Source organism: Thunnus maccoyii, chromosome 17, assembly GCF_910596095.1.
Source record: "Thunnus maccoyii chromosome 17, fThuMac1.1, whole genome shotgun sequence".
Lineage (NCBI taxonomy): Eukaryota > Metazoa > Chordata > Actinopteri > Scombriformes > Scombridae > Thunnus > Thunnus maccoyii.
In genome coordinates this window covers 19,948,893-19,963,730 of record NC_056549.1, presented here as the reverse complement: position 1 = coordinate 19,963,730, position 14,838 = coordinate 19,948,893, and the positions used below count along the sequence as shown (strand labels likewise).

General features: G+C 38.1%; 2 protein-coding genes across 2 annotated transcripts; both read right to left on the bottom strand.

The window, feature by feature from the left end:
* Nucleotides 1-162: 162 nt before the first annotated feature.
* On the bottom strand, nucleotides 163-2,920 carry ttc32 (tetratricopeptide repeat domain 32). Its single transcript, XM_042391183.1, has 3 exons — nucleotides 2,758-2,920; nucleotides 2,381-2,547; nucleotides 163-928 (listed from the first exon to the last, which is right to left on the bottom strand). The coding sequence occupies exons 1-3, from the start codon at nucleotides 2,871-2,873 to the stop codon at nucleotides 801-803; spliced, it is 411 nt and encodes a 136-aa protein (XP_042247117.1). The 5' UTR covers nucleotides 2,874-2,920; the 3' UTR covers nucleotides 163-800.
* A 4,585-nt stretch (nucleotides 2,921-7,505) lies between these two features.
* On the bottom strand, nucleotides 7,506-14,444 carry matn3a (matrilin 3a). The gene is made up of 6 exons (XM_042391020.1): nucleotides 14,279-14,444; nucleotides 10,202-10,777; nucleotides 8,878-9,003; nucleotides 8,382-8,483; nucleotides 8,090-8,160; nucleotides 7,506-7,996 (listed from the first exon to the last, which is right to left on the bottom strand). The coding sequence occupies exons 1-5, from the start codon at nucleotides 14,442-14,444 to the stop codon at nucleotides 8,105-8,107; spliced, it is 1,026 nt and encodes a 341-aa protein (XP_042246954.1). The 3' UTR covers nucleotides 7,506-7,996; nucleotides 8,090-8,104.
* Nucleotides 14,445-14,838: the final 394 nt, after the last annotated feature.

Genomic DNA, 14,838 nt, shown 5'->3' with positions numbered 1-14,838 from the left:
TTTTATATATCAGTTGATTACAATGCACAGGTGAGGAACATCAGTGATCATCCACCTGCCTCTGAAGCAACAGGTGCGCTTGATATGTGCCTCTGTGCTGCCCTGTTTCTTGTGAAAAGAGTGGAAAATGTGTAGGTGCGCAGAATAAATACACATTGATCAGTAGTATAATAGAAATAATTTATTGTTCACTGATTACAAACATATGTACATATAATCATTCAAGAAATACTAAAGGGGTCTGGTAGAATATAGGACGTATAACCGATGGCTACCTTTTCTTAAAACCATATGTCACCTTGTGGAAAGACTTTTTGGAACAAAATATGTTTTCATTTTGCAGCTGAGACACTCCTCATCATTAACTGTGTGCCAGCAACTGATTGTGGTTTGTTTATGGTCACAAACCTCCTAAAGTCTTCCAGATGGTGTACTAACATTTATTACAGACAATAAAACCCAGGCTCATTGTTTTTACCTGCTGCGCCTGGTTTCATTAGTCTTCGCTGACCACTCACACACTTACACAATGATATACTTTCATTTATGAGGCTGTTACTTTTTTCCCATCTAGAAGAATCTTTAATCAGTGCAGAAAAGGAATCATCAATGCTCTGCTCAATAAAAATCCATAGACGGCGCACCTGAGCCAGGAGGATGTCTGTCCACTGCTTTACTTGTGTTCAAACTGTGAATGATTTTGCATTTCGAAGCTGTAATCGGATTTGAAGCTGTGTATTTGCTTTAAGGTTTATCCTCATGTTCATATATATATATGTACTCTGTAGTTTATAAAGATGTCAGTATCCTCTGTTTATCTTATGCTGCTGGTCCAGAAGTGTCTGTTGGAGGCTCACTTTGGCATCTTCAAAATCTGGGTTGAGTTTTAATGCTTGCTGGAAGTCACTCTTGGCATCTTCGAAAAAACCTGAAAGATAATAAAAAACACAATAGTTATATGTTTATGATTTGTAATATGCTGCCAAAGTGGCTTGTTAAGAGTCAGCATTTTCCATTTCCTGGACAACATGAAATCAAACGCTGTAAGCATTTTGTAAGTGTATAAACGGCTCCATCTAGTGTCTTCACAAAGAACACACCAAACTGAGTGTCATCCCACCTAATGTTCAGATCATACTGTGGGTGGATAACAAAAAATAAAAAAGTCAAAGAATGTGATTATTGATTTTAGAACTGAATTCCATGTCTGATATATATTAAACTCTGGATGAAATACTGGAGGAATGATCATCTTTCTTCCAAAGTTATTCCCTCATTTACGGCTCATTGTAGCCTGTATGACAGCATCTGTGCTGGTTGTGTTTAACACTCATTTGTTCAGGTTTTTCTTTTAATTTGTCACTTAACTATACCTACAAGTTATGCTGTACAGTATGCATTTTGTGATCACGTCTTTGCATCAAACAACAATAGTTTATAACTGTAGGCTCGTTTTGGGGTAGATTTTATTTTCTGTTTGGACTTGCATTAAAGTTACTACAAGGAACTTTTGACTGGTCATGAAATAGTCTTGTGATGCTTCTGATGTCTCTATACGACCTACATAAACGAACAAGACCATCAGCAGGAAGATTGGCTATTTCTACATGGTTATTCTAAATGAAAAAGAGAGAGAGAGAGCACCAGTGAGCTGAGAGCACCAGCAAGCTGAGAGCACAAGCGAGTGAGAGAGAGAGAGCAGCAGCAGTCAAGTGAGCTAGAGAGTGAATGAAGAGAGGAAGCGGTGGTAGAAAAAACAGAGTAAGTCAGAGAAATATAAGTTATTTTCTGATTGTTTCATGAATGTTACATTCTAAAGCACAGATAAATACGCCCACCCCTCCATACAACCCCGGTGGAAGGTGCCGCATTGCCGAATTCGCTGTGAATGCAGCCTTACATGTAACCTCTGTGTATGAAAGGTACCAAAAAGTTACTTTGCTTCACCATCGTCATATTACAATTGTTAATCTTACACAGCCACAAACAGATACATTACTGCTTCCCTATGCATCCTGCAAACAGCTGTATTTAAAAATAGAAAGAAAAGTAGTATTAAAAATCAGTAACATCTTTCTTTCACTAACTTCTAAAACAAATGCATGCACTAGCCAAGATCTTTACAATTCGAGGCGATGGTGCTCATGGGAAATACCGCCTTTGTCCACAGGGGCTACTAAAATCAACACAAAATGAAAAGTTCCTTGTAGTGACTTTAATAAGAAACAAGCAGTACAGATTGATATTAGAACACATCATAAACTAGGCACTTATTTTGAAGGGCTACGGCAGAAGTCGTTTATTTTGTCCTGTCTAGCTTGCTGATAACAGACAGCTGATATTACACCGTTTATACATGTCAAAAAATGCCTGTCCTTACCTAGTCTATAGCGGACCAGTCCTCTGTTGTAGAAAGGTATTTCAAACTGGCTGTCAGCCTGTATTGCTGAAGTGTAATCCTCTACTGCTTCATCAAAGTCCACCCGAAGGTACCTTATCTGTCCGCGGTTGTTATAAGCAGTGGACAAATTAGTAGCTTCACATACCCTGTGAAGAAATGACATAGTTTAAAATCGTTTGTAGTCATAATGAATGCAGTACAGAGACAGCGAAGAGAGAGAAACAGGGTTAAGGTTTGCTAACGGTTAGCGAAAACTCGGGCACAGAATCTGATGGGTAACAGAATGCGCTGTAACACCGACTCAGCGGACAGCGGCTAACCGTTTGCTAGTTAACTTCACTAAACAAAGACAATACCTGGACTGTACGCAGGAGGAGATAAACTTTGTGTACAGTTCTTCTGCCTGTTTGAAATTCTGCCTTTTAAACTCGGCGTTGGCACGTTCTAGTGTTTTTGAATTATTTTCCTCCATCGTGTTTTGCAATTGCGGATGTGACGTCGGTGAAAAGGAGGCCCAATTACGTTTTAGTGCGTCTCCAGTGGGCGTGGCTTACTGGTATCTCCAGTAAGGTAAACATGATTTTAAACATTTTCTCTTAAGTAAAACATGTTGGTAGCTTCATGATAGTTTTATATATTTTTATATCGATAGATCCTGATACACACAAATGAACGTTAAAAATTGTAAATTTAATAGAGGTGTCTTTTTCTCTAATGTAATTTTATCTGGTTAACTTATTATAGAAGAGCGTTAAGATGTACTTTATTGAATTATTAATTACTTGGAGATGTTTATCACCCTGGGCAGTTTGGATGGTTAACCACACTTACTATCATAGAGCCTTGTCAGCCTATTGGTGTGCATGATGTTTACAGGTGTGTTTTTCCATTTTACAAACATTCTGACCTGATGAAGATCCGAGTAGGATCAAATGTTGTCTTGATTAAATATCATAGCTTGGAGTAAGTTTGTAGGCGTTGTCTTCTTTCATTGATACTGCTTTCTAATAGCTTTGCACCTACGTGATGTCTGATAACTACTCTCCTTCAAACTGAGGTAAACAACTACACTAACTAAAACTGATCAGTTGTGTATTTTATTTTAATGCATACCAATGTATAGTATTATGTACAGTACTAGTCAAAAGTTTGGACACACTTTCTCATTCAAGTGAACAGTCCGAACTTTTGACTGGTACTCGTATATACATGTATACAGTGCATCTTTAATACAAAAGAAATTCCTTTAGGATAAATAAAGTACTACAGTATATTTTCTTAAGAATTAAGATAGGACATTTTCATATTAGATTAAAAAATCAGTCGACCTATTCTGCAAGTAATTCTATTCTGCACTGTAAATTCAAACAAGATTCAAGATTCAAGAGATTTATTGTCACCTGCACAGCAACAGAGCAGATGGCAACACTGAAGGCAGTGAAATCTGGCTTCTTTGAGCTCTAGTTCCAATTAGAGTATATAATAAAATATAGTGGAGATGTTTTCATTTTAAAGCAAAGGATGTGAGCATCATAGACTCAAACATCTGTCACAACAGTCTCAGGACGCTCGCTGCAGTAAATATACAACAAGGAGGCAACCGATACGCAAAGTGGTGAGAAATTCTCAGACCATCTCCCAGGTGAAGAAGTCAACTGTCTTGGTGAAAAATGACACCTTAAAGAAGCAGAGGTCACTCAGTAGCCATGCACTTCCCTTTTGTGCCTCATTTATCTCCAGACTGTGTGGACGAGTTTAAACAGATCAAACAGAGACCAGTTTGACCCAAAGGAAGAGGATGTAGGACGTTGGCTGTTGACACTGCAGTGAAAATGGCAATAACATGCAAACTTACACTGTGGAAATGTAGGTGAACTGTTGGCTGTTAGATCACAAGGATTTACACCGATGGCTTTCTGCTTCCCAAAACATCCAGGGAAGTTACAAACTATATGAAAATGTATTTAAATTGTAAAGATGAGAGAGTTCACATCTCAGTATTAATTCATTTAAGAAGTGCTTTTTGATGCATTCAAATATGACAAAATTACCTGGTTAAATGTGTTGGTCATTAAAGATCAGATCTGTTGATTTGAGCCCATTTAAAACTCCTTGAAGCTTTTCAGAAAACCTCAATAAGTTTATTTCAGAAAAGAGCAACCATGTGCACCTGAAGCAAAGATTGTTTTGTTCAGCAGCTCAGGAGCTGGCACTTATTCTAACGCCCTAAATGTTACTGTTTGCTGAGAGAATTAACACAAAGTATCAAAGTCCACTTTGGTCTGGCAGAACCAGGACAGACATCCATCACACATCTTCATCCAGATGGTCCTGTTAACTGACAAACTCACAGCACTTTACTTATCACTAAAGTTCACCTCTCACTACTGTCTCAATGCTTCAAGTCATTTTTCAGTTTAACTAGAAATTGTGACAGGTGAGATCTGTTTCAGGTCAGTGTAACCAAATTGTAGTTGCTCATGTACATGCAGTTATTTTTGTACTGTGTGGCATCTTCTTTTATAATAGTAGTTATAATGGTCTCCAGCTCTAATCTAAATGATAGCACATAGACAAAAAAGCTTATTAAAAATCTGGATTTGTGAATGAATTTGAACATTTGGCTAACTGGATTTGTCTGGATCTTAATCGTTTTCTCTGAGGACAAAAGTATTTAATTTTTAAATAATTAAAAAATAACATTTAAATGACTTGTAATGAAACAAATTAAAAATAAACCAGGGTATCATAAGAGAATTAAACCCTTCAATAACAGGCTTTTTAAAGTAAAATGCAGTAACATACAGACGGGTGACAAATTAAAAGAAAAACTGGTACAGGTCTGAATGCTTGACCCCTACAGTGAGGGGATCTGGTGGACCCAAACCATCCCAGCAAAATGCCCCCCAAAGCATAACAGAGCTACAGGATCCCCTCACTGTAGGGGTCAAGCATTCAGACCTGTACCAGTTTTTCCCTTTAGTTTTTCACCCTTCTGTATATATTTAATCTGTTTTTCTAAGCACAGTTAGATTTTATTGTGTCGCCCCCTTTTCTTATACTGCCTGTTTTCATTTTTAAAGGTTTTTGTTAATATATTACTTGTTCTATCATAGTGTCATAATATCATTATTATCAGTAGTCGTTTTTCAGCTTTCCTGTGACAAACAGTTGAGATGAAACACAAATACACAAGATTCAGCCTGATTAGTTCTCTATGAGGCTGTTAATCTGTGTCATAACAGAAACAGGAGGTCGGAATAAAGTCTATATTTTTGTGTCTTACTGCTGGAGACAAACTATCTAACAGCTGAAGATATTTCATGTAAAAGCAACAAATTTACTGGTATTTTCCTTTATGGACGACCACATATGGTTACTTTAAACATCCTCAGTCCATGTCTCAGCTTAGTATAGACATTTGTGAGGACTGAGGAAAAAACATTTGAAATAGCCCCCATGACCCTTACAAAAGCTAAAATTTAATCTTCATCTTCATCTTTCACTAAAAGAGGGATGCCTAGCACCGATCTTTATGAGTCTTTTCCACTTCTCAGAGGTGTGCCAGTCCCATTCATCTTCCACTGACACACTGGCGGGCTCACCTCTCTGACCGCCTGTGTGTGTGGTAACCATGAAAGCCACTGAAATAGCAAACACACATAAAACAGCTGTCTGGTAAAAAGGAAGGAGGGAGAGGATCCAAACCAGACTAGAGGTAAACGTTGGCATGTTGACTCACCGCTGCACACAAACATACCAGACAGAGGAGCTCTGTTGTCAGTGCTGTTTCGCGCAAATAAGCCAACTCATTCCAGAGGCAACATGGTGACCCCGGACTGTTGTTTTTTTCACAACGCTGAGGGTGTTCAAAGTACGTGGTGATGATGATAACGGGTAGAAAAACAGATGGTGGTTCAGAAAAGTTATCAAAATCACCCAAATGAATATATCAACTCTGCCAGGCCAGTCAAATTAACAGATTTGCTCAGTCATGGGTAGATTGTTAACTTTAATCCATCTTAATCTTATATATTTAATCACTGAAGATGTGTGTCTGAGTAAAAACGGTTAGCGATTAGGAAGCGATACTCCCCTGACCTCTGATATCTGAGCGGTTTGACTGTTTTTCTAAGGCCACAGTGAGTTGTAACACCTTGTTAACAGAAATGTCAGAGCTCTACCATCATATTTACCTTTCTATATTGACACAGAAATACATATGTGGCATAAAAATTTACAGTTATATGAGAGAAACGGATACAATACCTCTTTTGTATCCACATGGCGACAAGTCGAACCTCCCAAATACATTATAGTAACTGCTAAAACTGCAACTACTACAGCTAATTGTGTCACAAGGTTTCATAAAGATACAGTGAGATTTATCATCATAGTTATTTTGTAATGAAGAGGATTTGACTTGAATGATCAGGACTCATCATAAATCAAAATAATGTTTTCTTCCTCACAAGAATACATGTTTATATTGCTTGTTAGTGGTTAATGTATTAAGAGCTTTTAAAAGACATACAAAACCTTAGAGCATAATCCTGTTTTCATAATTTTAAAGTTATAATCCTTTAGATGTTCATGAAATCAAACCCAGTTTTTAACACCCCTTATAGTTAGTATTTTTTAAGTAATAGCCAATCAATATATTTACATTCTTTAATTTTATCTCTATATAGTAGTTTTCATTGTTAGTGGTGGAGTCTGCCATTCCTGTGCTGGATTAAAATTGCATGAAAGATTCACAGGAAACTATGCTGCATATAATCCTGTGTCACAGTTTTTATTTCGTATCATCTTCACTATTTAGCTTCATAAGATTAGGTTACAAGATGTTATTTTACATATAATACTGTCAGTATTTTGTCTAGTTACGAACTTATAAAGACAACAGTAAGCACAACAAACCCCTTTGTGATGATTTTATTGTCCAATTTTGCAGCTTGATTACATTTATATTTCTTAGCAAGCATTACACAGTATATCATCTCATAACATTCACAGGCACAAGAGATGAACATGTATCATATTTAACACATAATACAAAATATAACTGTTTTAAAAGAGAATATATAATAAAGAAAATATGCAAAACTATTTAATGCTGGAAATTTTTTATTGGCCGAATGCTCCAGAGCATAAAGTCTCTTCTATGAAAATCTGTGACTATATAAATCCAATTTGACATTTTCAAAAAAAAACTACTATATACAATATGCATCTTTGTACAAACAGGACACAAAAAATACACAATATACTGCAGGAGAAACAATGCAAATAATAAAAATTTGCTTTGGTTATTTCATATCACACTATTTTCATATAGATGTTTGGAAGAAATAGTAGCTTTTACAGCAGTTTCAAAAAATATCAGACAATTGTGTATTCAATGTTCATAAAAGTCCCAGATTAACTGTAGATGCTGTTGTGAGGTGATCAGTCTGTAACTTGAGGGATATTGGTTTATTAATCACAGCTTCACTCGACCTGTGGATGAAATCCGTACAGCAGTTATTGGATGGCAAAAATGAAGAGAAGCACATGTCCATGTTGCAGTAGTCCATGTCAGACAGGAAGCTGCCTCTGTGGAAAGTAAATAAACAAGAGGTTAAACTGTGTGGTGGGTGAGAAGGCTTTTACTACCAATCACCCCGGCAAGAAACTGTCAACACTTACACACTGTGTCCAGCTTTAAACATGGCCCACCATGTGCTCCAGACGCTCTATCCTCCCAGACACATCGGCTAGTGAGCTCAGTCAAGGAAACTCATAGGCAAACACATTTACTAGCACAAAAAGAAAAAGAGAATAAGAAATGATGCTCATATCACTTTCTTAAACATACACAACTGTATTTCAATAACAATGCGGGCAAGCAGAAATAATCAGCTGCCATCACCACAGTGAAATGTGCTGCAGAGACTGTTTATAATAAAGCAGCTTCCATCTGAAATAACAGAAAGGATATTCTTGGCTGTGAGCTGCTGGATGGCCGCCTGTGTTTGCTTCTGGAAAGCCAGCCTGGCCTCACATTTACAGGGATCCTCCACCACCACCTCCACCTTCACCTCTTCGCCGGGAGAAAGCAAATTTCACATCAGTGTAATAGATCATGTACAGAGTCAAAAAGCACACAGAATACCACCCACTCGACTTTTTCCAACTGGGCTTCTGTTCAAGAACAAACCAAAGCTTAAACAAATAGAAACACATTCTCACCAAGCACATTAAATGGTACAAACTGTCTAAAATAAACAACAATGCAGTAATATTGAATTAATTCTATAATATTACCCGATTATTGTCAAACAAATGCTGAAGTCAACAGTGAATTACAGAGTCAGGGATGATGCACCAGTTGGTTGTGATGTTGTGAAAGCCAACACATATTAGCTCTTGAACAGCATTAATAACACAACAAAAAAGTCATATTTGCTGCAGGAATCCATACAGTATGCTCTTACCTTTCGGGGAACATGTTTTCTTGTCTGCATTCAAGATAAAACCATTCCGGCACTTGCAGTAATAGGAGGCATTGCTGTTGACACATGTGTGTTCGCAGTCATGTCCCATTGCACAGGGGTCCAGACCTAGAATAAGCCAGGACAGTTTCATGTGCTAGCATATAGTATACTGTATGATACAAGTGGTAGGTGGCTTGTGTTAGGTAAGGTTGAATTGTTCAGTTGCAAAAATACATTAAATTAGTTGATGGTAATTAGTAGCCTTAGTATCTCTTTCTAATGAAGGATATATGTTGACAAAAATAAGTAAAATAACATGTCGCTACAGCTGATCGATTCAGTTTGGTGTATTTCTTTTGCCTGTGTGAGTTCAAAAACATTATGTTTGCACACTTTTCTTTTATGTTTATGTGTTTGCACTTGACCACATGTCACATATGTTGGAAAAGCTGGTCCATTTATACACCTTCACCACATCTCAGCCAAGGTCATTTACAAACTGCATAGAGTCGCTGTGTGTTGGACAATGTCATGACAGTCATGACAGTTACATGAACAAACGTATTTCATAAAAGGGAGGGGGACAAGAAAAACATTAGACAGTTTGATGGAAATAAAATTCAAGTTTTAGTAGTAGAACCTCATTTGTTCAAACGTCTGAACTTTCAGCACAACAAAAACTAGTAATTTAGATTTTAAGCAAATTGCTTAAGATTATAGGACTTTTCTTTTTCATAATGCAATTTAAAGCATTTAATCCAATAAATAATGCTTTTTGATTTCATTTACATGCAGAAATCTCATATGAAGAATATAGTCTACCAACATGTCCATGTTTAAGTTTATTTCAGTCATCTGAATATTGCACTTGTCTGTTCCCAACTGGTTTGGAAAAGTGAGGTTCTCATGAACAGTTAAATCCCTTCAAACAAAAGGAAATACATTCAAAGCAGTCTCCATAATGATGCTGCATGTTGCAAAATAAATTTGTTTTTTTCTGACACTAATAAACACTTCTAAATGTATTGCTTTAAAAAAAAAAAAGAAGCTGAAAGTTTAGGGTTGTGTGGCCCCAAGACTTTACTCGGATTTAACTTGGCAACTACAAGCAGGTTCTAGTGCCAACATCTGCAGTCCACGTGGGGGTTGAAAACATCTGCTGTTGTATTTTTCCTCAGGATTTCAAAGTTTATAATTCACCAATAACACTTTAAATGATCCACAATCTAAAACATAACCCCCTTTAGACTGTAGGTGCCCCTTACTGGAACTAGAACCAGGGTTAATGGGAGGGGAAGGTCTCACAGGCCCCTCTTTGTCCTACCGCACAGGGTCTCCCGGAACTTGGAGGTGAGCTTCTCGATAACGCCGTAGGTCTCCACATAGAAGACATGGTCCTCTAAAGGGATGCTGGCCATCAGCTGCAGGGAGCGCATGTCGGCACGGTCCACCCCAACAGCATAGATCTCGATGCCTGAGGCCCGGGCTGCGGCAGACACCTCCTCCACCTGGTCTTGAGGTCTCCCGTCTGTCACTATGATGGCCACCTTGGAGATCTTCCTGGAGCGAGGCCGGGCTCCAGACTGCTCGGTGAAGGCTTCGTTCACAGCTGTCTTGATTGCGAGGCCAGTCATGGTGCCAGCAGCCAAGGGCTCGATGCGGGAGATAGCTTTCTTCATGTCGGGTTTGTTGAAGTGGTCTTTGAGAAGGAACTCAATCTTGACTGTGCTGGCGTAGTTGACCACAGCCACTCTGGTGGCATCTGTGCCCACATCCAGTGTGTCGACCATGTCGGCTAGGAATATCTTGACCTTCTCAAACTCACCAGGACGCACACTGCGAGAGCTGTCGATGATGAACACCAGGTCCAGGGGACGGCTCCTGCACTGAGAGTCTGTCTCTGGTGATCAACCAAACCATGGCAGGATTAAGTCCATTTAATACTCAACACCCACTTTATTACTCAGAGAGAAACATTCATGTGTGTTGGTTGAACTTTCAGTGAGAGTGACACAACCAAGAACAGTATTGGACGAGAGTTTATTCATACAGTTTGGGATGCACAATGAACGTTCCAATGGTAACAAAGGAAATATTTGTGCATCACTGCCAGGATAAAATGAAATGATATAGTATGCCTTGTGAGAGGGCATACTGTATTCATTTTGTTGCCAACAGTCTATCAGAGACTTCTCATTGGTGTTATCCTTTCATTGCATTTCCCTGAATGAAAAGGATGCTTGATGTCCATACAAGAAAAAAGGGACATCACACCTAAAGAGGGAGACAGTGTTAGGAGCCCTGCCTGTCCAATCACTTACACATAACTAAATTACATATACTTAGACTAAGTTAAGTCTCACATCCTCTCTATTTTTCCAAAGCAAAAATGCTAACTCTGCTTTTATGAAAAAATTATTTTTATTTTAATTGTCTTTTTATAGTCTGGTTATGAGGCCACTTCTTTTGGCTCCAAGCACTAAAATATATCACTGTCAAACATTGTATTTAACTACTTTTAAATGAATTTACATCTACTTTAAAGGAATAGTTTGACATTTTGGGAAACATGCTAATTCACTTTCTTGCAAAGAGTTAGATGAGCTGATTGATACCACTTTCATATCTATATGGTAAAAATATGAGGCTACATCTTGCAGCTGGTTAGTTTAGCTTAGCACAAGGACTGGAGACCTAAATCTGTCTTAAGGTAACAAAATAAGCAAACCAGCACCTCTGACATCTGTACAAAAACCAATAAGCAATATGCTGTGGTTTTGCAAGGAGTAACTATTTCTAGCCTGTGCAATAACTTCCTTGGTTGCCAGGCAACCAGTGGAAACGGCAGGAAGTTACTATGCCAAGAAACAGTCAAGCACACAATTCCCCATAAAACCACAGCATGTTTTTACACTTTGATAATAAACAGCAAATGGACAGCACTTCTCATTTAACTCCAAGCAAGAAGGAGAATAACATATTTCCCAATATGTCAAACTATTGCTCTCAGCGACTCTTGCATATTTCTACTCTTTCTCAAAGCAAAACAAAAGATCTGACCTGGAAAACATTGAGGAGAATTGGTTGGGCTAGAAAGCAAACCTGACTGGTAATATTCTACCTGTCTCCACAGGACTGACGGTGGTGATGAGGCCGCTTTGGGTACTGACCGGTAGCGTCACAGGAGCGGTGGTCTCCACTGGTGGCACAGTGGTCACCACCACTGGCATGATGGTTGTCGCCGATGCCGCTGTAGTCGCTGGCAGAGTTGGCGGCACTGTTGGCTCTGTTGTTGCTGGCAGAGTTGGAAGGACGATAGGAAGGTATACCACAGGTGTTGTTGGTACTGTGGGGTCTGACTTTGTTGGGCATGGGCCTTTCAATTTGTAAGGGAACAGGCCTTTGACTTTATGATGAGGATGGTGTGCTACAGGTGGAGACGGACCTTTAAACATGTGGTGTATTTGTGGTGCCACTGGCCCTTTGAATCTGTGGTGATAGGGCAGCATTGGGACTGAGGGTCTGTGGTAAGTCACTGGAGGAGATAGAGGAATAGGTCGATACACTACCGGTGGAGGGATCCTTGGTGGCTGGTAGTGGTAGTGATTATGTCCTCTATACGTGTAATCACTTCTGTGAACTACAGGGCCACCAGAAAGGAAAAGTGATAGAGAACATTAGTAGGTTGAAGGTAGGTAAACAGGAAAGATGTGTAAGTTGACATTGTGTATACTTAGTAAGTTGTAGTGAAATATACAACAATCACTTGTGCTGTCTTAAGAGCAGAGACGAATGATTAGTTGAAGCATGAGTGTACGTTCAGCCACCTGGGGTTGTTTGCAACAAGCTGAGATTATACAGTGCTTGTGAAACACCCAGTCAAAATGTAGATTTCATGCATGTTGTGTACGAGAAAAGTGTAAAAACCTGTTGTTGTATTATTGGTTAGATTAAATTGTTGAAAGTTTTAGTCTTACTGGGCCAGGTCTAACCTTTAATATTTCCTTTTCATATTACAAAAATAACTGTGTAAAAATGTAATCTGCAGGAATGAATGACTTACATTACAAGACATTTTTGTAAATATTCAAAACTGGTGACAAGAGATTCAAAAAGTCAAATGTGGCTATAAAATGGTTGTGTAATGCAACAAAGTGCATTTACTCAAGTACTGCGCTTGAGTGCAAGACTTGACTTCTTCCATTTTATGCTACTTTATACTTCTACTTCCCTATATTTGAGAGTGAAGTATTGTACTTTTTACTCCACTACATTTATTTCACAATTATAATTACTTTGTAGAATAACATTTTAAAACATAAAACCAATGATGAGCTCCTAAAATGTGATGCATTGTTGTTGATTAAATTAAATTATAGTGAGCTCCTCTTTGACTGACTACAACATTAAAACACTGCCTACACATACTGTAAATGCACGAATAAGAAAATATCCAGTAATATACTGTATAATCAGTACTTTTTATTTTGCTGATAAAACTTCTGAATCATAAGTAAAAATCTGAATGGAGGACTTGTAATAGTACAAATACAACCATGTAAAACTCTTGCATTCAATAGTAAAAATACAGAAATATTGCAGTATCAGCAAATTGTACTTAAAGCATCAAAAGTAAAAGTACTCATTTAGCAGCAAAATTGATCCTGTGACTGACATATTACTGTATTACATTATGCATCAATGTGTAAGCAGCATTATGCTTTTGAAACTGGTTGAGATAGTTTTAACTTCTTTATATACAGTTAGTTTAGTCCAGCATTTCCTAATCTATGAGTGAACCCCTTCTAAACAGCCACAAGATAAATTTGATTATTGGGGTTGGAAAGAAGAAAAAAAAGTTCTGCCTCACAAATTTGCACATTTATTTGGACTTTAATCTTTTACACCTTTTGTGAAAATTTTGATAATTTTACCTCTTTGAGTCTCAAACAGTTATTGAAATAAAACCATCTGAGATGTTTAGAGGGGAGATGTCTCTGCAGAAACTGCTAACAACTCATAGACATCTAAAAAGAGAAGAGGGACCCACTACACGTGGCATTTTTTGTGAGATGTCACAAGTCAAATAGGTTGTGAATCTTAATTTTAAGCAATTTATAAGTAATTTATAAGCTTATGATAGCTGTCAACTAGCTGTCAAATAAAATAAATGGAGTGAAAAGTGCAATATTTCTATCTGAAATGTAGTGAAATAAGAGTATTAAAGAATTAAAGAGTAACATAAAATGGAAATACTCAAAAGTACACCACTAGTGTTTTAAACTGTTATACTGCTATTTTTACTTAAGTTAAAGTTCTTCCATCATTGCTAGAAAGTAGCAACAAAACTGTCTTTCAGAAAAGAGTCACAGTATTTCAGAGAGGCTTCAGTCACACGTACTTGCTGGATTGAGGGTCCTGAACGGTGGCCGGCCATTATTTCTGGTTTGTGCGTAGCTTTGTGCAGATATCAGCTGTGGGTCTCCAGCACTGAGGTGATATGTTGCCAGGACATCAGACAGCAGCAGTGAAGCGCTGTACAGCAGGCTCCAGAGTAAAGACTTCATCATGTCTGCATGCAGAGTCCTCCGGTGGTCTGTCTGGGTCTCCTCTCTGTCTCCCAGGGTCCTGCTCAGCTCTGTGGGGGTCTGACACGTCAAACTCTCTGCCCAATCCAGAGGTGGGACATGACCTTCAGGTCACGGTAAACGACCGTGTGTAGGATGATGTAAGGTCGAGAATTGATAGCAGTCTCAGTTACTTGTGGATATTTTTTCTTTCTCTTCCTGTCTCCTTTAAAGTTATTTATCTTCACCTCCCCCACCAATTAACACTATAATAAATTTTTAGGTCTAAATGGAGTTTCAAAGCCTTTTCCACACTCCCTTGAATATATTTGGTGAAGCAATGCTGAAGCTTGCATGTATTTGTTACTTTGTTAGCCTTAAAGTAGTTAAGCTT

Coding starts and splice junctions, on each gene's coding strand:
- ttc32 (XM_042391183.1), bottom strand. CDS start 2,873: ATGGAGGAAAATAATTCAAAAACACTAGAACGTGCCAACGCCGAGTTT. Junction 2,548..2,757: donor TCCTCCTGCGTACAGTCCAG/GTATTGTCTTTG, acceptor ATTTCTTCACAG/GGTATGTGAAGCTACTAATT. Junction 929..2,380: donor ACTGGTCCGCTATAGACTAG/GTAAGGACAGGC, acceptor ATTATCTTTCAG/GTTTTTTCGAAGATGCCAAG.
- matn3a (XM_042391020.1), bottom strand. CDS start 14,444: ATGAAGTCTTTACTCTGGAGCCTGCTGTACAGCGCTTCACTGCTGCTG. Junction 9,004..10,201: donor GTTCCGGGAGACCCTGTGCG/GTAGGACAAAGA, acceptor GGCTTATTCTAG/GTCTGGACCCCTGTGCAATG. Junction 8,484..8,877: donor GAAAACATGTTCCCCGAAAG/GTAAGAGCATAC, acceptor CTCCCGGCGAAG/AGGTGAAGGTGGAGGTGGTG.